At 50.5% G+C, this 24322-nt stretch overlaps 10 protein-coding genes across 10 annotated transcripts; 6 read left to right on the top strand and 4 right to left on the bottom strand.

Moving 5' to 3' along the window:
• Positions 1-1365: 1365 nt before the first annotated feature.
• A1O9_10973 (uncharacterized protein) lies at positions 1366-2679 on the top strand (the record flags this gene model as incomplete). Its single annotated transcript, XM_013400201.1, has 3 exons — positions 1366-1443; positions 1503-2387; positions 2437-2679. 3 exons carry the CDS (start codon positions 1366-1368, stop codon positions 2677-2679), a joined length of 1206 nt encoding a protein of 401 aa, XP_013255655.1.
• Positions 2680-5592: 2913 nt separating this feature from the next.
• A1O9_10972 (uncharacterized protein) lies at positions 5593-5880 on the bottom strand (the record flags this gene model as incomplete). The annotated part of the gene is made up of 1 exon (XM_013400200.1): positions 5593-5880. One exon carries the CDS (start codon positions 5878-5880, stop codon positions 5593-5595), a length of 288 nt encoding a protein of 95 aa, XP_013255654.1.
• A 708-nt stretch (positions 5881-6588) lies between these two features.
• Positions 6589-8097, top strand: A1O9_10971 (uncharacterized protein; the record flags this gene model as incomplete). Its single annotated transcript, XM_013400199.1, has 1 exon — positions 6589-8097. The coding sequence occupies one exon, from the start codon at positions 6589-6591 to the stop codon at positions 8095-8097; it is 1509 nt and encodes a 502-aa protein (XP_013255653.1).
• A 1150-nt stretch (positions 8098-9247) lies between these two features.
• Positions 9248-9624, bottom strand: A1O9_10970 (transcription elongation factor B, polypeptide 1; the record flags this gene model as incomplete). Its single annotated transcript, XM_013400198.1, has 2 exons — positions 9248-9435; positions 9492-9624. The coding sequence occupies 2 exons, from the start codon at positions 9622-9624 to the stop codon at positions 9248-9250; spliced, it is 321 nt and encodes a 106-aa protein (XP_013255652.1).
• Positions 9625-10331: 707 nt separating this feature from the next.
• A1O9_10969 (uncharacterized protein) lies at positions 10332-11340 on the top strand (the record flags this gene model as incomplete). The annotated part of the gene is made up of 3 exons (XM_013400197.1): positions 10332-10577; positions 10666-11074; positions 11183-11340. The coding sequence occupies 3 exons, from the start codon at positions 10332-10334 to the stop codon at positions 11338-11340; spliced, it is 813 nt and encodes a 270-aa protein (XP_013255651.1).
• Positions 11341-11991: 651 nt separating this feature from the next.
• Positions 11992-13943, bottom strand: A1O9_10968 (ubiquitin-like 1-activating enzyme E1 B; the record flags this gene model as incomplete). The annotated part of the gene is made up of 2 exons (XM_013400196.1): positions 11992-13827; positions 13884-13943. 2 exons carry the CDS (start codon positions 13941-13943, stop codon positions 11992-11994), a joined length of 1896 nt encoding a protein of 631 aa, XP_013255650.1.
• An 875-nt stretch (positions 13944-14818) lies between these two features.
• On the top strand, positions 14819-15931 carry A1O9_10967 (uncharacterized protein; the record flags this gene model as incomplete). Its single annotated transcript, XM_013400195.1, has 1 exon — positions 14819-15931. The coding sequence occupies one exon, from the start codon at positions 14819-14821 to the stop codon at positions 15929-15931; it is 1113 nt and encodes a 370-aa protein (XP_013255649.1).
• A 292-nt stretch (positions 15932-16223) lies between these two features.
• On the bottom strand, positions 16224-19157 carry A1O9_10966 (phosphatidylethanolamine N-methyltransferase; the record flags this gene model as incomplete). Its single annotated transcript, XM_013400194.1, has 1 exon — positions 16224-19157. The coding sequence occupies one exon, from the start codon at positions 19155-19157 to the stop codon at positions 16224-16226; it is 2934 nt and encodes a 977-aa protein (XP_013255648.1).
• Positions 19158-20071: 914 nt separating this feature from the next.
• On the top strand, positions 20072-21156 carry A1O9_10965 (cytosolic Fe-S cluster assembly factor nbp35; the record flags this gene model as incomplete). The annotated part of the gene is made up of 2 exons (XM_013400193.1): positions 20072-20156; positions 20213-21156. The coding sequence occupies 2 exons, from the start codon at positions 20072-20074 to the stop codon at positions 21154-21156; spliced, it is 1029 nt and encodes a 342-aa protein (XP_013255647.1).
• Positions 21157-22387: 1231 nt separating this feature from the next.
• Positions 22388-23703, top strand: A1O9_10964 (aspergillopepsin I; the record flags this gene model as incomplete). Its single annotated transcript, XM_013400192.1, has 2 exons — positions 22388-22758; positions 22821-23703. The coding sequence occupies 2 exons, from the start codon at positions 22388-22390 to the stop codon at positions 23701-23703; spliced, it is 1254 nt and encodes a 417-aa protein (XP_013255646.1).
• Positions 23704-24322: the final 619 nt, after the last annotated feature.

The raw sequence follows: 24322 nt of genomic DNA, 5'->3' as shown, positions 1-24322 counted from the left end.
GTAAGAAATTAGGTTGGTAAGGCTGTGGACGTGACAGGATCCATATATTCAAGACTCGAAAGTATTGTAGTTTACTTGAGCCGGATGGATCAGGGGAAGAACATGCGGAATGTCAATTCAGTTGACAGCTGCAAGACTCGATAGCCCGGAGTACGGAAGACAGTACCGACAAAGGATCAAAACCAGACTTATTTGTTGGTACCTACGAGTACTTACGAGTAATGCAGATAAGGTCGTGAGCCATGGTGCTAGTTAGGATACTACGAGCACTCCGTACGCAGGTTGTCCTTTTCTTGCTCTGCTATCAGTTCGCTAGCGCTGTCGCTTTCTTCGTAGAGGCACGAGAACCCAGTCGTCATGTAAATACCAGAGTGAGGAAGTAATTTAGTGACTTAACGAGTTACATATATGATTATCCAAATTCAACTTGTTGCATTCTTGGGAATCTGGGTACCTTGGGTACGGAGTACAAATGTCAGGATGGGAGTTGAGGACAAGTAACTGACATTTTAAGTGCTTGACTAAGTTGGCCTTGGCGGCTACGTATGCACAGTGCTAGTGGTAAGAGCTGCGCTCCCTCCTCCGAATGCTAGTCCTAGCCCTACCATGGCCCGTCAACTCAAGGTACTGACTAACTTCATTGGTACGAACATCAAAGCCCGATGGGCCACCAAGTGCTAACCATGAAGCCCTTGAGCCCCAGGCCCCGAGCCCTCAACCCTTGTGGTTGTGCCTATTCCTGCGTCCGGAGCAACACCTACGAGTAAAGCCCAGGTGCCCTATCGGTGTGTTCCTCCACCTAACACTATTCCGTGCCTAGAGCTCCTACTGTGCTCGTCGACCTGAACCTCCTCCACAATCTGAACCAAGCACTCCATATCCGTAACCCAATACCTGGTGCTCCGAACACTGAACGATCCCGCGCTCAGCAACACAGACCCAGTGGCCTCACAACAGCCCAAACACGAGTCTATCCCACAGTCATCACTCGCTTCTAATCATTTTTGCTACACAAAAAATATCATCCCTTTGATCTTGCCTGCGCTCTCTGCGGTATCTTTATCCTTTGTCATCCCTACCTCCACGCCAGCTTTGTCCTCCGCCCCGTGCCAAAGCACCCTCAATTCCGTGTCACCCACTCAGACTCAGCCTTCCATTGATGGAATAACAAAGGATCCCACTCCCACGCCTTGCTTGATTGCTCGCATGTAGCAACGCCTGCTCTAAAGACGTCTCTATGGGCTTCATACTGTCATTCAGAACAAGGCCGCCGCGAATCGCAAGTCCTGTTCTAGGCCTCCCGAAACGAACTCCTTCGCAGTCCATACCTGATGGTCAACGTCTAAGGCATACCTCTGCAAGAAGATGAACGCTTTCGTGCGAGTATCTGGTCGTCCGAACACAAATTTCCTCGTTGGTTACCCTGGGATATCTGCTACGCTGGTGCGCACTCTCTGCCCCCACTTGTGAGCGATGCACTAGTCAAAGCTGACATGTTATAGCCTCGCATTGAGGGAACCGTCGAAGTCCGTCCCGGCGTCGGGATATCCAGTCCCGTCAACATATCCATCGTCACGATCGCTCTCCAAAGGAGAGAAAGCATTCATCCCCATGCCGACTCCGTCACCAAAAAGCATCTGGCTGCGCCCAGGAAGGAATCCACCGAAACCGTGGGGAAAGAGATGTTATTGTTCCGATGCCCAGCCAATAGAGACTACGAAGAGATAATGTATATGGACCTGCCTTTTGTGATATTCATTCCGTTTGGTCGGGGCGGACAAGAGACCGCCAGAAGGGTTCCGCCCGCCAGTCTTCAATTACCCCGACGCACTGCTGAAACGTTCTACGAGATGGTCGTGACCGTAGGGTATGGCTCTAACGATCGAAAACAGTATACTTTCCCCGTTCCCATTGCGCGATACGATACACTGTCGACTTTCGGCATGTACAATCGCCCCGAATCTGCTGAACGTGTGACGGATCACTTGGTCACTCTGGGCATCTCTCTACCAAGATGGTCCTACGGTCCACTTGACCCAGTCAGCGTTTACATCAAACTGTCACCAAACCCAGATTGGCTTTCCAAAGCACGCAAAGTCACCATACGGAAGATCGAGATTGGCGTTGACGAAGAAGTCATCTACAATCATGAAGGGGATGAGCCTCAGAGAAAGACCAAGAACTTGGTCAAGAAAACCGAAAATGTTGGCGTAAAGATGCCTGAAGCCGGCTATTTCACAAATTTGGGCCTTGTATTCCCTGCACATGATCTTCGTGATTCAGATGGCATTATGCCCCGAGGCAAAGCGGCATTCCCGTCATACGCTGTAACGGGTTTCACCACGACAGCAGGCTTGTACAAGGTGGAATATTACTTGACCATCAAGGTGAGTTGTTACAATATGTGTCAATCGTGCACAAAATAATCCTCTACAGGCGTCGATGAATGGCGCGAAAGACATTGTATTAAAACAACCGATTGTCGTTTGCCCACTCGACCACGCTGCGTGTAAAGCAGAAATGGAAGCAATCGAACAGGCGGCGCGAGACGCAGCGCACGTGAACGCTGACAACCCCCGCCTACCCCTGGCCCGTATAATACGGAGTTCGGATCCGAATGCCTTGAGCTGCTTGGGAGTAGCAATCGTAGGCACGGCAAAGAGACCACTGATCGATTGAAGGAGGGACAGCAGACGCTTCAAACTAACGAAACACATGGACTGCATTTCCCCAACGGTTGACGGAACACCAGCCAAATCCTTGTTTCGTTTACGGAAAGATATGCAGCTACCACAAATAAAAACCAGAGAGTTTGGACTCCTCCGGCTTCGCCCTCCCATGAAATTGGGCTGTTTCCGATTGAGGAGTAAGACAGATTAGAAATCGGAACTTTGGACGCGACTTGGGACGACTGAAAAGCGGAAGTCTGCAGTTCCAAAGATGGACCGAACACTACCAGCAATGGAAATCCCATTCACCAATGAGCCTATCCAAGAAATTCGACTGCCGCCTTCAAGGAGAACTTCACACTGATAATTAAACCGAAGACAGCTCAGCAAGTTTGAGCACGAAATCACTGTGTACTTTGCACGCTGGAGTCGTAAAATCAGACTTGTTCAAAAAGCAAGCAGGTCAGTACGAGACTAAGTTTTTGGGCCCGCTCTCGTTCAGCAATCCCTCAGCAACTCCCAGCTTTGCCGATGAAAACCAGAATTCTTGGCCGCGTGAGAACAAACGCGTTGGGCCGTATTTGTTTACTCATGTCTTTGTGCATGGCGTTGATCTCAGGAGGGTTTTTCGAGATCCGGTAGAGACCATGATTGGGAAAGGTCAGGTCAGGCTTTTGAGATAGTAATGATATGACGGATTTGATATACATTCATGATTAACCTCTTGGGTTTGCTTCCGTTTTGTGTATCGTTCCCGTGTTGATCATTGGTTTTGGGGGGGCCTAACCTCTGTCCAAGGGTTCAATCATTTCAAGTAGATGAAATTGTCAGTTCTTTCCTAGGCTCCCATCGGCTCAACACAGGCAAACCCTCCAAGCAAATCTAAATGTGAGGGCTGGTCGCGCAACACCTCGGTGGTTCCCAAATGGCCAGCTCGCCACGCCACTTTTAATATCTTCTGTTTAATAATGGGTCTATGTAACCGAATACAGCAACGGCCGTTCCCCGAAGGTTCTGGCTCTTGGAACCAAGCAAAAGAACGACTTCAGAAAGACATTCAATCAATGGGAACAACATATGTGGAGACGATGGTATAATGAGTCTGAATCCGCTCACTCCTGATGGAGGGATTTAGAAAAGCCGCGAGGTGGAGGAGTGTCACGCCTTGGAGATAGATGGAGTACATAGCCTGTTGGTGGTGGTGAGCGTGACTGTTAATGTCAGCGGATTCAATTTTCCTGATGGTCATATTAACGAGGGATAATTCCACTCACCAGCTCTTAACGACGCAGTCAGGTCACTACATATAGGGCAAACAGCCAACCATTCGTGGACGCATTCTGCTTAGGATGAAGCAGGGCACCAACAGCAGTGACCATTTCGAAGAGTCCCTTGGGAGGCTTCGGCGCGGAACAGATCATCGACCAGCCATTTCCATCTCGTCGTGGGGCGAACGGTGCCTCGAACTCAGTAGGCTCGTGTGAGAACTTGCTGCGCAAGTTCGGTGGCGACGAATCCATTCACGCCTGTGATCACGATCAGGATCAGGGCTTCCTTTTGGAAGGGCCGATATTTCTGCGGCCATTTCTGTTCCATTTCTTCTTCTTTTCTTTAGGACTTAGGGACGACTGAGCTGGTTGATGCTTGACGAATAATAGATAGTAAATGGAGATTAGGGCTCCGCGGGTTCTCAGGCCCCATTTTATGTCCTCTCATCCTCTTTTCCGCGGCGCATCATCACCTCCTGCTTTCGCGTCCTATGGATCCATAGCTTCGGAACATCATTGATTGATTAACAATTCCAAGCCTCATTACGCATCGTGACATCCCATCCCAGGACACAGAAAGATGACTGAACCGAGCACTTTGCGTCAAGCGAGCGGAGCTATGCCACTTTCCGAGTCTGATGACCAATCATCTCAGAGCCGAGGAGAGAAGGTGGTTGGAAATGACGGACGAAGAATGAAAAGAAGGGAAGAATCCCAAGTCCAGGACATTTGGTTGTATTAGGCTATCTCTTAAGCCTCCGGGCTCACTGTTAGGTAAGCCAACGGAGCAGGGCGGGTGTCAGAAGGTCTGCACCATTACCATACACCCAGATGAACTGTTATTGTTCTCTGGACCCGGATTTCTCAGCAGCGAATCCAGGTCTGCCTTGCATGCTGTACATCAACTTTTGGAAGCTGCGTGGCCTCTGGCACTGATCTTCACATGCTTTCTTGGATGAAGGTCAGTGGCTAGAGATGCGATGGGTTTGACCGGGTCACGTGTGAGGCTGAACCACCCCTTCGCCATCAGCATCATAGCCTACTATTGACTGCTTATGGGACATGAAGAGATATCTCTCATACTAAAAACGGGGTTGAAAATTCAACCTCTATTGCTATATCATTTAACAATTACCTGCGGGTGTTACTCTGTACGAAACTCCCCTTTACCTATATATCCTATCAGGCTCTATTCATTTCACATCAATGCCAAAATTGGGAACAAAGTTGAGTGTCGCAGCCACAAATCCGACTGTCCGAGCCATCATCGCTACATCTGATTCCTTTCTCGATGCATATTTTATAAGCGTAGGGGCCCTTGTAAGGGAATCTTCAGAAGTTGGTGATGTTACGAAATTGGTGATCAGGTCCGCGTTGTGGTGTTGATTTGTTTTGCCTTCTGCAGGGGGTGGTGCAGGATTCGCGGTTAGAACCCGCTTTACGGATCCATCTCAAAGCGCGGGCGACACGGAGAGTTCTCGTGGCTCGCACAGTAACTTGAACGTAGCGGTCGGTGATGGATTGATTTGAAAATGTTTGAAAGGAACAAGAACCATTAACAAGAACCATACTTCAAAGCTGCGCCACCCTCAATGGCAATCTTGCAGTTTGAATCCCCGTGTATTTTCCTCCACAGAACCAGACCGGTGGTTCAATCATGTCCCCTGACGGTCTTCCAGTGATAACCCCTGCATCAATGCCTCGATCTCACCTTCTTGGACCTTGCCTTTGATCCGCTTCACGTTCTCAGCCAGATACGCTTGCATAATTACACTGGCTGACTGGTACTGTGGGGAATCACGGCCCCAAGTTTCGAGGATGTTGCCCAGATTCCCACGAATGAAGTCCAAAACGGAGGAGATCAGGTTGAGTGTCGAAGAGTCCTGCGAGGGAGCTTTGGTCGGGGTGTCTGAATGCGATGCTGGCAGCTGAGGGGCGGCCATGTTCCTGTTTGAAGAGGCTGGCCGGATAGATGCAAAACTGAATGGGGCGGGAAAGCAGGCAAGATTTACGGAATGCGTCTGTTGAGAAGGCAAGATGGCGGAGTGTGCTAGAGCTTCTAGCCTTGCTCGAACGGAGAAAGGGATCTTTGTGACCGAGAACGGATAAAAGCACAATATTGCCCTAGTGATGAATCTTCTATCCTGTTTGGTTTTCGTGTTTACCTCACTAAGTTTTGATGCTGTTAGCAGATTCACCGATTCGTCGAGGCGAGGTGCTAGAGATCTCGTTGCTTGGTAGTGACTCATCCGGCCGGTGATCTTAGATGTTTCCTGGCTATGCACGTGCTACATGCATGCAAGGCGAGGCTGTCTCGGGAAATGTTCTTGTACTCCGGAAATAGTCATCCGACTACTTCCGTTGAGAAACTAATATTATTCTGATGAAGGGTGGAAGATGTAGCTGAGCATATTGCTGTACTCCGTATTTAGGTTAGGTGTGTATTTAATTAATATTCCAACGCTAAGATACGTAAGATTGGAGCGGAGGATTGACTCGCATTGCTCAGCTATTTTTCTGAGACTGAGTCATAAAATCTCCGACTTTGTGAACGACGAACAAACGACACTGGACGGATTGTGTTCACCGTCCACAAGTCCGCCCTTCATTCCTTCCTCCCACTCGCGGAAAAATATAGCGGACTAGCTAAAATGGCCGACGCTGACGAAGACGCGATTTCATCGGCTTCCCACCAGCCTGAGGCCGACGACCTGGAAGATGAAACCCAGGACTTTCGATTTCTCGCCCAACTCACTGCAGCCGCCTCGAGCAGTGGAGCAGCCGTTGTGGTCCCGAAGCGAGGCACCAAGGACTTCGAACCAAATCCTACCCGGTCGCAAGCCTCTGCCCTCGATGCCTCCCGTCTAGCCATGCACAATGCTCTCAGTGCACCCAGGATTCATTCAGGGAGGGCTCATGTCATAGGCCAGTACCTGTCGGACGAGGAGCAATGGAGGTGGGAAGAAGATGGAGTCGTAAGGAGGACAGGCAGATGTGTCGTGATTCACAATTTCAAGAGTACGCACTCTAAGAATATGGGTCAAGCGGACAGGAACAATTGGATGTGGCTACTCCCGGAAGAAGCACTCTACTTGCTAGAGCGCGGGAGCCTGGACATTCGATGGCCGGATCTAGACGAGATTTCCTCAGAGGCAGAGAATATCAGTTGTGACCAGACAGGGAACATCTCCCCAGAAGAGAACTCAGAAAATCCTGAGAACGCGGATCAAGACAAAGTTGGTCAAGTCCCAGAATCTGAAAAAGCTCCAAAAGATGGGGAACTTCCCATGAGTCTCCAGGGCGCATACGCTAGTTTTATCGGCAAAGACGGGCTTACTCTGGAAAGGTACAACGTCTATGCTGGACTGAAGAGGTCGGGGTACATTGTTCAAAGAGCCCCAACATGGCATGACAGCGATTTCCGAACTGCCAACGGCAATGCCAACCCTGAGCTCTCGACAGGAGGCCAGAATGTATCCACATCGTTGTCCGACTCTCATGGAGAACAAAGCTGTAGGTCTTCAACCTATGGCCCAGGAGGTCTCATCCGCAGAATCTGTTCCTGGTTGTTCATGCCTCAGCGAGGAGAATCCTGTCCATCGTTTGGACCGCTTGTGGCCCCTGGGTTGTACCGAAACTATGCAGACATATTCCGCGCCCTGACCTTGATTCCCTTCCACAATCCCATTTCTTCCTCCCCCAGATCTATCGATGGCTCACACTCGACGACAGCTCCAGAGCCAACGTCGGCTGTAGCAAGCCGCACCCCGCAGCCACCCTATCGCATCCACATGTACGCCTGGAAACCCAACACAACCTACAAGAAGACCGCACCTCCACCTCCAGACTACCGCATCTGTGTCCTTGACGCCCGCTCGACTGCCATGCCCACTCTCACTCAAATCGGAGGTCTCCTCGACTCAGTGCCAGAAGATTCAGTTTCAAAGGAGAAAGTCGGCAGACTGGAGGCCCGAATCAAGCATGGCAAGAGGAACCTCATCCTGGCTGTGGTCGATTCAGGGATTGTTAGCTATCTCAGATTGAGCGATGCATGTTTCGGAGCGGACAAACTGTTCGAGCAAAAGTTCGGACGTACAAAGGGCAAGGGCAAAGGGAAGGGTGGTGGTGCTAAGCAAAGGCCACAAACCCAGCAGAAGTGAGGAAACAGGGTTTGTTCCTATGAGGAGCCTTTGATCAATTGCAATGGATAACGCTGGCGTTTGAGAAGAGCCGGGAGAATTGGCATGTCTGTAGGCGTACATGGCTGGCGAGTATATTGTTGATGATATTTCATGACTACGTCGATACTGCGGTTGATGTAGGAGCGATACAACGACAGATAGGATAGATATGATACCCCTTAGAAGCAGCGAGAAAAGATAGAATATCTCATTTGAGAGAACCATGATATATTGGAACGCAAGAGTCAAAGTTGAAGAAGCAGATATATATCTGTTTCCAACATTCAATGTGGTGAACTGGAGAAATGATAGATACCACTAATTGGCGAGATTTCAAACAAGTAGAAATATCTGTCTCCCCTTGAGAGAACGTCCGCTTTTCAGCATGGAGAAAAGCCAGGCGGACTGCCTGATGATCTAGGGAGGATTGATCTACCATCTACTATAGACGTCGGCCTGTGAGATGCAGGTTTTTCGCGACGTATATGCTTGAGATGGGGAGGAACAGCAAGGAGAAACACTTCTGGAGAGGGTAGAACAAATACCAGATTCATCATGGAGGGAAAATGACCTGGTGTTTCTATCACCTGGACTAAAACGAGGAGGGAAATCCATCGGATGACATGCATCGTAGGATCTTGTAGAGCGACGAACCTTTGCATTTATGGTTGGCGTCATTCTAGTCCAACTAGTCTCGTACCATAGTCTACGTGCCATCGGTGAAAAGACCGGTGATCGGGCTCCATCTGAGCACTGTGTGTGCTGGGCAGGCGGCGAAGCGTCGAGACCTGGACGCTAGGTGCATCAATTTGGTAAGACGCAGCCTAGACAGACACCGGTGCTGTGGTACACTGTGCTAGCCTAGTGTCTCTATGCATCAACCCCGTGGGGTGTTGGCTGGCTTGCAGGTGTTCATCTTGCCATCGATGCTCCACTCGGCTTTTCAGCTAATCCTGAACAACTTCTGAAGTCTGTGATGGCCTGAATGGAAGCGTGGAGGTATTTGAATCTTTGGTTCAGGATTGAGTCAGACCATACATCTTAAACATGCCATCTGAGAATTGTGCGAGGCTCTCGTCCATGGAGTCTTTGTCGTGTGATTTGTGGTGGATTTGCTCGAGCTCAGCATTCAAGTGATCAAGTAGTCGCTGGCCATTAGTATTTCCAGGCACAATTCAGAGGGAATATCCATGTCGGGAACGCCAATAGTGTCACGATGTTTCTCGTTGTAGTAGAAGTACTCAACAACTTTTTCAAGGACAATGCCGCTGATATTCTCGAGATGACAAACTCCTGTCTGGGCTTCGCTGAAATTGTCTAGAGGAACCAGGGTCAGTCGCTGGTGTGAATCAATAGTGTGAGCAATGACTTACTCTGTAGGTCTAGCATACGGCGAATCGTGGCAGATACGCAAGCTGCAGAACGGCGAATGTGGAACTCAAAGCCATCTGCAGACACGAGGGTGACGAATGGTGAAGGTGTTGCCGTATCCGCGTTGACCGCCATGGTGAGGGCCTTTGGAGAATCTAGGAGGCTGCGAGATAAGTCTAGTCTGGAAGGAAGACTGCATTGATCTTGCAAATAGCTTAGGTTTCTTACTCAGTCGGAGTACAGTTGGCTTTGAAGTTTGAAGGGGGAATGGGTTTCGTGCGATAAAATGAAAAAGGCAAAGGCGGTCAGGGGCAGCAAAACGCGTTGCTCTTTCACGGGTTTTGCTACTCGCGTTCTTGAACTTTAATTGGCTCTTTCCCGATCACGTCTCATGGACTGCCTTTGATAGTCACACCCAGATGTCACGCAACGCTACCTCGATTTGCAATGTATTGAAAGGACTCCGCTTAGGCAGATGGAGAATTCCTGCATTTCGGCGTCCTACACATCAGAGGATGTTGAGTTGCTCAGCTACTCGAGGCACGATATCTGCGAGTGGTTATGATGCAACACCAAAGTCCAGACAGCTGAATACTTTAGCGACAGAAATCTCAAGCCGACGGAGCGGTTCAGACTCGACGTTGGCTGATCATGGCTCAACAGGTCCAGTCTCTGCCAGTGTGATGCCTAGTCACGCTTCTGCCACTCCACAATCACCACAGGTGAAAGAAGTCTCTTCGAGGTCTTTAGGTTCCAAGCCAACCAATAAATCGCCCGACTACAGCATTGCCAACGAAGATCGATGGAAAAGATTTGCGCGGTCAAACGGAGCCACAGGCACCATGTGCTACGGGCGGTCTATCCTTCTCACCGGTGGGACGTCAGGAATTGGCCTTGCCGTAGCCCAGCGTGCCGTTCTCGAGGGCGCGTCTCACGTTATCATTGTCACAAGAACCGCTTCAAATGGAAGCAATGCAGTTCAAAAGGTCACAGAAGCAACAGGGCTCCCGGACGCGCCTGTGTCATACATGAGCAATGACTTTATGAAATTCCCACCAGAAATGGTCAAATCTGTACTCAATCCATTGGTAAGCCAGCCCTATCCTGTAACTAGCCAGGGAATCCTCTATTTCCCCAGGAGAGGAGAGTCAATACTCACGTACAATATTTCTTCAGTATATTAACACCCTGATCAACTGCGCCGGTTTGACTTCGAACCAGCTGATAATCAAGCAGCGAAATGAAGGTGCAGAGGCTGTCTGGGACGCGAATTATCATCTGCCTTTCAAGCTCTCCAAAATGTTGCTAAACGATTATATGGCGAGGGCAAGATTGATCCAGAAAGATAAATCAGACAGTCGAGCCTCGGAGCCGTCCTGGTGTATCGTCAACGTCTCCTCTCTCCTGGCACAGAAGGGCGGCAAAGGCTCAGCAACTTACGCAGCGTCCAAAGCAGCCCTGATCGCACTGACCCGCGTATTGACCCTGGAGAGCGGCGATCTCTCCGAACGGGCACAGGACGTTATGCCGCCCATCCGCGCGAACGCCATTCTGCCGGGATACATTGACACACCGATGATTGAAGGTGAGTTGCCTCCCCCACCCCCCGAGTTGTTGATAGCAACGTACGCGCGAGCGGCCTAAGAAGGGCAAGCACTTGATTCGCTCACGGAAACTCTTGACACTATCACAGGCTTCTCCGAGGCTCGAAAGGCGCAGCTGACGGCGCAAATTCCATCACGGAGGTTTGGCAAACCGGCTGAAGTCGCGGACGCCATCATGTTCCTCCTGCGCAATGAGTATGCAAATAACTGCATCTTGAATCTCGATGGTGGGCTCAGTGCGATTTGATGATCTAGCCTGGCTGCATGTAGTGCGGACTGGTGGCAAAGATGGGCTGAGGAATCGGAAGGGCCAACCCCACATATTCAACGGCAAGGGATATATAAGGCGCTGAAACAAATACCTTAATGCACCACAGCGAGGATATACGTTTCCATTACATAGACCATGTGCCTGAGGAGGCTTTCTGAATTGTTTTAAATATTGGTCTGGCCGCATACAGCTCATGCGTAGAACTATGCAATTCTCTTCTATAATCATACATCCACAAAGGCCAACCCGCTATCCGAGTGCTATGTATCCTCATTGATTGAGCAGTTCATTATTGAGCACTGTTGCCTCTCTCTTATGCATTTCGAACAAGCTAGCTCGAGCTTTCCTGTCCATTTCGGAAATTCTGCCCGATATCAGGCTGGCTATGCAAAATTCCATCCAGATACACCCTCTGTCTGTCTGCCCTTCAGGGATTCTTTTCGACTGATGATACATGTGCTTGCAAATAGACGGGTCCTTTTACATTGGGGTGCAATCGTTGAAGTCCACGAGCATGTGCAAATGCCCCTCCCATTTCATGCGGCGTCGTCTCTGCTCGGGTATTTATGCTCGAAATAATCCTGTTCTGTCCTATCCGGTCGTGTCCCGTCCATAAAGAGAGCGTTTCTAATCATCAGCAATTACAAGTGCACCATCGTCCTCATCAATGACAATGGCCTTCGACGATGAGTCTGTCGCCACCTTCGCCGAGACAGCACCCTGAAGCTTCTTCGCTGGTGTCTCTATCCCGTTTGCGCCAGCATCAGACAAGGCACGTTTCCGTTTCGCTGTGGCCGGAGCTGTGGCCGAAGCTGTGCCATTGGCGACAACCTCCACATCATCGCCGTCTGATTCTGGTGCTTCGGCGGGTGGTATCTTCTTCGGCTTGCGTGGTATCTCAAATGTTTCGCCTTCTTTCTGGACAAGACTAACGGGCGGCCGGCCTTTGACGGATTGCTTTGCCTCGACAGCTAATTGCAAGTCCACACGTGGAGTGTTATCCTCCTCATCTTTGACGAGAATGAAGCTGGCATCGCCAATACCTAGGTCGGAAAGCTTCTTCTCCAAATTGTCCTCCAGATCCGGATCATAGATGATACCAGCGTCAGTCATGACCGTGACCTCCTCACCGTAACTGAAGTTGGTCTTGAGAATATTCTGAACAAGGTCGTTCAGTGTGGCTTTCTCGAGATCAACAGATATCCTGGCCATAGCAACACCGCAAACCACGCATTCTGGATTGGGCGTCTCTAATTGATCAGTACGAAGAGATCCATTCCACAGCCACAGCCATTTCGTGCGAGCATATTCCCCCTTAAGGACTTTAAATGCCTGCATCACACACAGACCGGCTACCATGGCATTCGTGGTTGCAATAGCGGGGATGATATTTCCAGCCATTTGTTTGGTGTCAAATTTTGACTTTGCCTCGATACCGAAGATTGTGGCTCGCAAATTACCGGATGCGGTGACAAAGTCCATCGTGTTGTCGTCATCTTTATCGAAAGTGATGATCGGTCGCGGTTGGTCTGCCTTGTCTGCCGCCGCTTGATCTTCAGCAAGTCGCTTCGAGAGTCGTGACAAGCTGTCCTTGAAAATGACGAAATTTTCGGCAATTGACCAGGTCCGCTGGCTTTCGTTTGAGATGGTGGGATCAAGGCCAGCCGACTCTTGTTCGAGGGTGTCATAGGACAAGGGCACTGGGGGTTTCTTATCCTTCCACATATCCTCCATCTTGGCAAGTCTTTCAATGTCTTGATTGAACACTTTGTTGAAGACCTGGCGTGAGAAATCATCCGAGCCCATTGACCGTCTGATTTTCTTCAATGCTTGTGCCTCCTCTTTCAATTTCCGAATCTCCTCTGCGTTGTCTGAGTCTTCTGTATTGTCGAGATCGGGAGTTTCCACTTCCGCAACACCAAACAGCTCGGGCAGCAGGTAGCTCTTTCCCCATACTATACAATGAATGGGTTGGCTCGGGGTACTCCGTATGGTGCAAACCGGATATGAAATGGGGGTGCTCTTGGGAGAGCAGTCGTAACAAGCAGTGTTGCCCTTTTTGATGACCTGTACCTGGCCCTTGAAACCTGTAGTGCCCGATTCGATCAGAGGTATATCAACAGCCAAGCACATCTTATTGACGTGTCTTCTTGCATCCATGTTGTCAAGCGCATTGAAGACCAGCGTGAACCGGGAGAAGAATTCAAGATTGAATTGCTTGTCTTTGATATTTGCATGATGAGCAATGAGTTTGACATTAGGGTTGAATCTCTGAGCGACATCCTTTGCGACAATGGCTTTTGGCTTCTTGATATGTTCTTGCCGGAAGAGAAATTGACGGTTGAGGTTTGAGAGATCAATTGTATCAAGGTCAATGATGTGGATCTCACCAAAGCCAGTGAGGACGAGGTTCTTGAGGAGTTCGCAGCCAATTCCGCCGGCGCCGACGAGGAGGACTTTGGACTAGGAGGTGGGTTTTAGTTCGTGATCGGGAAAAGGGAAGCGGAGATGGTGGTTACCTCTTTGACCAGCCGATGTGCAGCACCAAGGGATTGTCTGACGAGCTTGTCGCGCGGCATTTTGAGCGGTTAGATGAGTCGGGGTTGAGAAAGGTGACGGAAGAAAGTGGAGTGACGGCTACAGGGCGATAAACATGGCGAGCTGAAGCGTGGTTGGAGGGAGATTGGTGGAAATGAACGACAAAGTACTATGGTACAGAATAAGGGGGACTTGTAGAAGTGAAAGGGTTGTGAAGAAGATAAAGAATAGAGAGAGAGAGAGGGAAGAAGGGCGCAGATCGTTCAGATCAGATCACAGACCCTTTTCTCGCATGAGGCTGCTTTTTGCTTGTAAGCGGCGGGAGCGGAGCGGCGACTTGCAGAAACGGAGAGAGGGATTCCCGAGTGGAGGGGCATATGAGTTTTACATACGAGTAATAACGAGGAAGTGACTCGCGAGTTACCGATATGGGAGCTATTGATTAGGCACTGGTTTAGGGACTGCTACCTGCAGGCACTCGGACAACAAGACGCAAGGCCTCACAGCACCCTGTAGCCAACCCCCTTGGGTTACCACGTACATAAACCTACGAGTGCTGCACCTCCAAGCACAGCACTCGGAATAGGTACCCCTTCCAGGCATGTGGGCGCCACTGGGCGGTTATGCTTTGGTGACGTGACCCCCAGGATGTGCGCGGGCTGAGGTGGTGGACAACTACTCCGTAGCAGGTTAGCCAGCACCCACAATGCCACTAATCCCAGACTAAGCCGGGGCCAAGGCTAATGCTATGTGCCTTGCATATCAACCCACAATCAAACCACCAATCCTTCCTCGCCCACCCCCGAACAAGGGTCACGCCGTGGGATAACACCCCCCCAATTCCTAAGATCATTCAACAGAGAGAAGATCAGGGCCACTGTCCAAACATCGAATCTCCTTGGCGGTGCAGAAAGAAATGTCAGATGACGAGGCCGACCCGGAACTACTTGCCTTGCTACGACAATCCCTTGGCCTGGGTGATGGCAAATTCACCGCTCCTCCCACGACCGGAGTGCTGCAATCAGCCGAGTACATCTGCAACAACTCGATCGATGTCGCCATATCGACGGCAGGGACCAAAGCCGCCGCCGAGACGATATGGCAGCTGATGCAGCGCAAGGGCTACTCGACACAGACCTGGTCGGAGCATGAACTCCACCCGCAGGCCAAAGACGAAGCCACCGTCAATTTCATCTTCACCATGAACCTGCTGAACTTCTCCTTCTGGTCCGAGTTACCACCAGAACAGCGCTTCGCAGTCGAATACAGGGATCACCGTTGGACTGGCTATTGGTCCCTGGTGGCGGCTCTACAACGCGCATTGGATGAAGGCTATGCCATCACCACCCCAGACTTCTGGCAGGACTTAGACGCCTGCCCGGACTCAACACTAGAATACATCTTCCGGTCCGCAACCGATGAACCCATCCCACTGCTCTCCGAACGCATCGCCATCCTCCGCGAGGCCGGCACGATCTTATACGAGCAATTTGGCTGCAAACCCACGAATATCATCTCACGCGCGAGCCAGTCCGCCGCAGGACTCGTAAACCTGTTGGTCTCGCACTTCCCCAACTTCCAGGATTCGACGGTCTTCCACGACAAGCCGGTCCGGCTGTACAAACGGGCACAGATTCTGGTGGCGGACCTGTGGGCGTGCTTCAACGGCACCTCATACGGGACGTTCACCGACATCGATTCCGCATTGACCATGTTTGCCGACTATCGCATCCCCCAGATGCTGCAGTCGCTCAGCTGTCTGTGGTATTCGCCGCGCTTGGAGTCGCGGATTTCGCGACGCGACGAGTTTGTCTCTGGCGAGGCCATGGAGGTCGAGATCCGGGGCTGCAGTGTCTGGTGTGTTGAACTACTCAGACGCGAGATCGAAAGGAATCATCCCGACGCCAAAGGAAAGCTGAATGCTGTGCTTATTGATTTCTTTCTTTATGACACCTGTAAGGAGATGGAGAAGAAAGGTGAAATCGAAGACGTCTTGACTCATCACCGGACCAGGTCGATATTCTACTAGATGTCTGTGGTATAGGTAGAATTCCTTTTATTTGGTGGTCAGCGTTTGGGCGGAGCTTTCCCTGGACTTGCACGTATCAGACTACAGTTTAGAAACGGATAGATTTGGAGGACGCAAGGTCCATTTTCAATTAGCCTTCTTCACGAGAGAGGCATCTCTTTATTCCATTTATGCTTCTGCAATTTTTCAACTTGCAATGTCTATGCCCATAGTCTCCAATTTGCAATGCTTTTCCAATACTGGATACTCGAAATGAGGAAGTCAACAACACAAAAACACCATGAGAGAGATCTCACTTCACCCCAGCCTCAACAGGTGTACTTGCTCCATTGGATCGCGACATGGAATATGGCACTAGCACCTTCTTTGCCTCCCAGATTCTCCATGCCAAATTCTCCACCTTGCCATCAGCCTTTACCACCTGTGGGGCAAATTCGATTCCGAACATATGACGGACGGCATAGACAACGCGCTTAGCGTACTTGCCGTCCCGTTCTACGAGACTGCCAAATGCTTGCTTTTCCGTACTGGGTGCAATGTTTGGATCTCGATCGAAGCAGTTCTGAACAACGGGAAGCAGTGTCTTGCCAATCGCCGCTCGGACGAGCTCGTCAGTATGTGGCAAAGCTGGTGTCGAGAATGAGATGCTAGGATTCAACATCTCTATCGCATCGTCACCAAAGGTTGGGATTCGAATCTCAAAAGGTAGGGAAATTGCCATCACGGTGTGCTTGCCGTCATGATGATACCGGAATTCAAAACTGCCTTGAGTCCACCACAACTTGTCGCCGGAGAAGACCATTTCGCCCGAACAGAGCTCCTTCTCAACTCCATCTTTGCTCTTGACGGTGACCCTGATATCACTACTGACAATGCCAGCTTCTGAGTTAAGTGAGTCGTAGATACCGGGATTAGTGGCAACCCAGCGACCAGAAGAGGATATTCTCGTGACTTCTCTGCTAGAATTATCAGATACCATATAGAGTCCAACCCAATCCTTCTGGCCATGATCAATAGGGGCGATCCACTTGACCGTAACAGGAGCACCGTATTCAAACAAGAGTGGCTTGAAGTCATTCGTACGCTCAGGAGGCGTTCTTGCCTGTGCGGACTCTTTGTCGCTGGACCGTTCAGAGTCGGCTAGCGCGGATGCTGGGGTTCCCGCAATCTCAAGACTATAGTCGGAGAGATTGAACCCAACTTTGTCCACGTCGGTTGTGGGAATGACCATTCGAGAGGGAACCTTGTGGAAGATCCCCTTGAAATCTTCAACAATACTTGTGACTCCTGCTGCCAACTTTGGTCTGGCGGCGTCGAGGGCATCTTCCATGATGTCAAAAGTTTCACTCAACACTTTGTCCATACCGTCCTGCCACTGCCGTAAGGGTGGAGGCAGGGATCTTCGAAGACTTCTGACTAGTCCTGCATCTTGTCGGAGGCTCCTACCATATAGTTTCTGCATATGAGGTCGCTCCACAAATTGAATGAATGCTAGACTGAGGGTGTGACTGAGAATTGCTAGGCAGAACACTGCTTTGCTACTAGTAATGAGTGCGACACCCCAGACCCCAGCTAGGCCAAGTACACGCTCGGGATTGTTCAGGAACCGGTAGATCCCTCCGTAGGTCAATTTTGGTTGCTGGTCAAAGAAGAAGTCACCAAAGAACCAGCCGAATTCTCCGAGCTGATCGTAGATACTGAAAGCGGTCCAGACTTGCAAAGCTATTAGTCCTATGCCGATAACATGTTTCAAGAGAATCATGCCATAGTCCCAGCTGGAAGGCACATTATACATCTTCCATGCAGCCGCTGCGAACGTTGAATAACAGAGGGACATTCCCAGGTGGTAGGTACCTTTCCATTGTCTCCAGGCCTCATCGGTGGGTTCGCCGTACTTGACGAAGTGTCTGGTCCACTTTTTCTTCAACGACTGCCTATTGAGCAGGTATCCCAGACCAACCGAATACCAGATCCGGCAGATGGCGGCAGCAGTGACAAAGAAGGCCTTCCAGAAGGTTGTATCCGGTGTTCCAAAGGCCAATGCGAACATTAGTCCCAAAATGATTGTCACAGAGGTATCAGTCGTGCGATAGAAATCGAAATTCTGCAATCCCAGCAGATTATGTGTCTGAGGAGGTTGTGTATGGCCAGGGATCGGTGAATTTGATGCAGATTGACCTGTTGCGGCCGAAGAATCTTGCATACCTGGGATATCAATGATCGATTTACGGGGCGGTGGAGAATTGTAGGTGCGTTCGATATGCGGGTTCTCCACGATGACCAGAAAGGCAAATTGTGCGGCATGGGCGATGATGGAGATGAACAGCACTTTGTAGCTTGCAGCCATGAGGGAAGCGCCATAATATCCAACATATCCTATCGAATACATTGGATGTGGTGCCATCTCAAATACTCCATCGAAGGTAAGTTCCTGATCGATGAGATAGAAAAAGTCACCCCAGTACCAGGCAAAGTCTTTGACTACACGGTGTGCATCCAGCTTGACCCAAAGGTTAAAGATGAAAAGAGAGACACCAATACCCCATCGCAAGAGAGTCATAAAGATTGACTCTCCTGGAGGGCTCCGCGCACTGGTAATGGCAAAGAGCATGTATGATACAAAGTCGCACATAAGAATCAGGTCCACAATACGACGGAAGACCAACCAAGTGTTGTACTCAAGTGGTGCATCGTCAAAATTGTAGTCCTTTGGAATTTTGGTTTCCAATTCGCGTTTGACGAAGGCTCTCAATTTGGGACGAGGATTCTCATCATTAGAGGCACTGGGGAACAGCTTCGACATTCGACCCCAGCGTACCAAACGATTGTGGTGAGACTGCATGTGTAAAAGCCAGCCAATGCCAATGTTGTAACCGGCTCTCCAGCACAGAAAAATTGCACCGAGTATAGGTGTCCGATAAACTGAAGGAAGGCTCCATGCAAGGATAATGTGAAGCAACAAAATGAAGAGCACCAATAAGTCGCCCAAGTTCTTCGGCTCGGACGGTGAGAGAAGCTGGGACACCATATCATGCGTATAGGGCACAGTGAAAACAGTCCCGCTGGGAGTTCGGCCAAAAGTCTTCCTATCTTTTTCATTCTTGGTTGATTTCTCCTCCAGGGCATTTAACTGAAGCACCGCCTGCCGGGCCTCGCTTTGATTAGCAGCTTGCATGGGGGCATTCCTATTGCGAAGGCCTTCGGTGGCCGACTCTTGAGGAGCCATGATGGGTGGTCGCAGTGGGTGTTGGTGTGAATTCGGTTCTTGGTTTTCGAGTCGCGTTGGGGGTTCCACGATATGAGAATGTGGGCCTCGGAAATCCTGTTGCGCGTAGTCCAGCAGGTTGATTTAGACGAATTCAAGTTCAAACAGGGAACGACATGAGCTGACTGTACTCCGTACGCACCGGTCTCATTGCCCAGGAAGGTTGAAAACCAGACAATGATCCTGCGGGTTCAGTATGGACGGACACAAGTCGCAGACATTGATGGAGGCATTGCGGTGGAAGTGAAGAACGGAATATGTTGGACTTATTACCAGCGTAACTAGCGGATTGAAGACTTCCCACGTGCCGGATTTTTGGTGACCTGGGCAAGTACCAATGCCACAGTGGAGGGAATCCATGCCAATGACGCCATACACCAAGCACCCGGCCAGAGTGGGCGCTTTGCCTACGCAGAAGTCAACGAAATGGAGAATGGGATTGGGAGGCAGTTTTCTTTCTCCCACGCCCAGCCTTTACAATGTCTTGTCGTACGCAAATGGTATCCAAAAGAGGGGTTCAAGGAAAACAAAGGAGGAGAAAGGATTGACATTGCCCTACATGGGAGTACTTGCCCTTTTACGATGTTGCCCTTTCCGTGTGCACTGTGCCTGGTCGCCCCTTCCAAATGGCCTGACACATGAACGGCGAACAGGCGCGTCCTAACTACCACCCCACCTTCCGCCAATCGGAGGGCCCTTGTAATCTACAATTACCAATTCATTTTCGCCTGTTGGTTTCTTGCACCTCGCCGTCTTCCATTTTCGCAGGTTGATCTGACCTGACCTGATCATTTTCCTTTAATCAAGATTTCATTTGCGCTTATCCATTTCGCCTGCGCTGTCTCCTTATAGATCTTTCCTGACGTCAAGTGCTGATGGCACCTTCGTTTGAAGAACCCCTCACGGAGGCTTTAGAGACCCCGCTGAAGAACAAACCTGAACTCGTTGCACCTGAGCCTGGTAAGGAACTACTACGGGAGTTCATTGAAAGTCGATCCTAACTAACATCTGTGAAGAGCATTGTCCCGGGCCTGAATCAGAGCAAGCAGGCAAAGGCGACGCCTGCGCAGGATGCCCGAATCAGGCCATTTGCGCTTCTGCGCCAAAGGGTCCGGACCCTGACATCCCCCTCATAACCGAAAGGCTGGCTGGAATAAGGCATAAGATCTTGGTCCTATCTGGAAAAGGAGGCGTTGGCAAATCAACATTTTCATCCCTGTTATCACACGCATTTGCCGCGAACCCGGATTCTACTGTTGGCATCATGGACACAGATATCTGCGGACCTTCAATACCAAAAATGATGGGCGTTGAAAGTGAGACAATACATGTGAGCAACGCAGGCTGGAGTCCCGTTTGGGTCACCGATAATCTGGGAGTCATGAGCGTACAATTCATGCTGCCAAACCGAGATGACGCAGTCATTTGGCGTGGGCCCAAGAAAAATGGCTTGATTAAACAATTCCTGAAGGATGTGGAATGGGGAGATCTCGACTATTTGATCGTCGACACCCCCCCCGGAACTTCCGACGAGCATTTGTCTGTTAATTCATTCTTGAAGGAGTCAGGTGTGGATGGTGCTGTCGTGGTGACGACTCCCCAGGAAGTGGCCTTACTGGATGTGAGGAAAGAAATCGATTTCTGCCGAAAAGCAGGCATTAGGGTTTTAGGACTTGTGGAGAATATGTCTGGTTTTGTCTGTCCCAAGTGTACCCACGAGTCTCAGATATTCCGAGCCACCACAGGAGGTGGGAAGAAGCTCTGTGAAGACATGGGTATCCCGTTCCTCGGAGCGGTTCCTCTTGACCCACGCATTGGTATGGCATGTGACTTCGGTGAAAGTTTCATGGACAGCTACCCCGATAGCCCGGCTTGCAAAGCATTACGACAGGTGGTCCGGTCTGTGGGCAAGTTGGTCGGCGAAGACCCCGATGAAGTTCTGCCTGATGGACCGATTTGAAGCAAAGCGGATACCATACTCGAAACAGACATGGACGCAGGCCATAGATACGAACTCCCACAGCGCAGAATAAAGGTGTCAAACTTTCAACGACAATGCGTTTCAACAACAAGAAACACCGGCCAATGGTCTGCGTGGAAGTGTGAAAGAGGAACTACAGACACGTCGCCCCCCATCACTGCGTATAACTGCAGGGCGAGGCGACTGCTGCCGCTCGGCTGAGGATCGCTGACCAGTCAATACCCGAACGGGACTAGAAATAGCTGAGGCTGGTCCCTAGCTTGTTCTGACAGCCGTCAACCTCTCCGCGGCGTCTGACAAGAAGAGCTGGAACCCAATGACGGCAAGGCTGGGTAGGCAGACATGACAGGAGATTGTGAACCACCTCGGCGGTAGTGCTGGGAGTAAAGGAGACGCTTGGGACGCGCAGGACGACAGAAGTTGGACTAATCCGAGGCTAACTGCATTTGGACTGGGCTCCTGACAAGACAGTAGTGCCAAGCAAAAAGGCCTCGCTGAAAAGTTGTTCCACTGGCAGTATCCGAAACCCAAACTGGAGACCTCCTGGTCCCGTTTCACGTTTCATATTCATCCCCTTTTCCAATTTGCCTCGACGTCTTGACCAGAAAAAGCTCATCAACGCATCCACATGTGCTTCAGCAGTCGTTGTGACAATGGCCCGCAACCAGTCGCCTGGCCATCCCACCTGCACGCCAGATCGACTCCATGCACTCCCGTTCTCGGCATCGACCCGTTGGTGCCATTTGAGCCCATGACTTTTGTGGAGAGCTCTTCTTTTGAGACTCACATCCATCGTTCGCTCTAGCCCTCCAAGGGACCATCGTTCTACAGAGAGAGGGGCTACGGCCCTTGATCCTGAGACGTGCAGATGGCGCAGCCTAAATAGCTTTAGCCCTATTTGCAACGAAGCCGCGTACGACTCCATGCCACCCCGTGCTTTTGGTTCATAATTCTATGTGCTCACCTCCCTCTCTTAATCGTTTGTTTTGGTTCTTTTTCTTCGTGATTCTTCAATCCTTGTTGTGCTTGAGGCTGGACTCATTCCTTCTTTGCATCCTTCATTTCTCTCGAAAACCCAAGGGCAGGCCCTTGATTGATTTGTATCTTTCCTTAAAGACCAAACCGCCTCAAGCAGCAAACAAAGCACGACATCTCAAATCTCTCTTTTACATAGAGCGCCAGATTCGCCAGACGATCTCTACTGGCAAATATGTCTCGTATTCAAACATTGTTGCTTACTTTCTTCCTCATTGCGCTTGTCTTTGCGTCGCCCATCAAACAGCAGAACAGGAAACGATCGTTCAAAATTCCCGTCAAACGAAATCCCCACTACAAACCCAATGGAAAAGCTGCGTACAAGCGAGCCTTGTACAAGTTCGGCTTGGGCGATATCAGCTTCTTACCGGAAGGCGAAGTCGCCACGAGGATAAGGGCATCATCCAATGCTTCCGTCAGCGCTATCGATAACGAGGACGGTGCGACGACCGCTTCTCCAACCCAAAATGATGCCCAGTTTCTTTCCCCAGTAAATGTTGGTGGTCAGACCTTGATCATGAACTTCGACAGTGGTTCATCCGACACGTAGGACCGCCCTTATCTTGTGACGCACCACCGGCGGGTTCTTTACTGACGTGTACTTGCAGATGGGTTTTCAACACCAACCTCCCCGATGGGTCTCAACAGGGACACACCATCTACGACCCAACGAAATCAACGACATTCCAAGACCTGCAAGGCACGTTCAACATCACCTACGGCGACTCGTCCTTCGCATCGGGGCCTGTCGGCCTGGAGACCATTGACATTGGCGGTGCCACCGTCGACGCCCAAGCCATCGGCCTACCAGATGTCGTCTCCGACTCATTCGTGACCGACTCAGCATCCAACGGGCTCGTGGGCCTGGCATTCTCCCGGCTCAACACCATCCGCCCGAACCAACAAAAGACCTTTTTTGACAACATTATGGCCGACCTCACTCTCCCGGTGTTCACCGCGCAACTGATCTCGGGGGGACTCGGATCCTACGAATTCGGCAACATCGACACCAACGCCTTTGTCGGCGACCTGACCACCGTGCCCGTGGACAGCTCGCGCGGCTTCTGGGAAATCAGCTCCGCCGCCGCGAAAGTCGGGGGTGTCACCACCAACATCCCCAACGGCCAAGCCATCGTCGACACCGGCACGTCGCTCATGTTGGTCGGCGATGAAATGCTCGTCGCGTACTGGAACACCGTCCAAGGTGCGCAGCTGAGCGAGCAAGCAGGCGGCGTCATCTTCCCCTGCAACACGGCCCTCCCCGATCTAGAGGTCGCCGTGGGAGACACCTACTTCGCAACCGTCAAGGGCGAAGGCATGAACTTCGCCGAGGTCGGCACTGACAGGACAACGGGAACCGATTTCTGTTTCGGCGGCCTGCAGTCCAACCAGGGACTCCCATTCGCTATCTACGGCGACGTCTTCTTCAAGTCCCAGTTCGTCGTCTTCGATGGCTCCGGGCCCTCCATCGGCATTGCAGAGCATTCTTAAAAGCCCGCGTTCATGCTGCTGTCTCTGTCTCTGTTGAATTTTGCATTTTGCATGGTTTGGGAGCATTACCAGAGGCCGATCATTCGTTTAATTCAGACTCGATTGTCTGTCGGCGCATTTCCTTTGGGAGAAGCACTCGCAGCCCATTTCGAACGCATCGCATCACAGCGTGGGAGTTGGAGGAGCGTCCTATCCTTGTGACCCCCATTTTCGAATAAATGGCACGCACATGACTCTTTGCATTTTTGTTGGAATGTTTTTTTGCTTTCCTTTTTGATCTATTGCGTTGCTCTTGGAGGAACCACCCCAAAAAATTCCACTTACGAATTGCCACGATTGAACGCAGAGAGTAGCATCTATCGAGAACACATGAAGGAAAAGCGGCGGACAGGAACGATATCGTGTCGGTCTCGAGCTCCAAAGCGAAGAAAGTTAAGTTGGGCCTTGGGCGAAAGCAGCCTCCATACAAAGTACAGTGATTAATATACTGTAGCGCAAACCTCGCCTGCCTGTTTGGGAGGGTAACAACTAAACAAAGATGATAGGTTGGAAAGAGGGATACATCCCTCATATCCGTCCTTCCAAAATACAATAGTAACCTCTTTCTCTTTGTGATTGC

The sequence above is a fragment of the Exophiala aquamarina genome (assembly GCF_000709125.1).
Source record: "Exophiala aquamarina CBS 119918 chromosome Unknown aczIA-supercont1.15, whole genome shotgun sequence".
Lineage (NCBI taxonomy): Eukaryota > Fungi > Ascomycota > Eurotiomycetes > Chaetothyriales > Herpotrichiellaceae > Exophiala > Exophiala aquamarina.
This window is presented reverse-complemented; position numbering and strand designations above follow the sequence as displayed.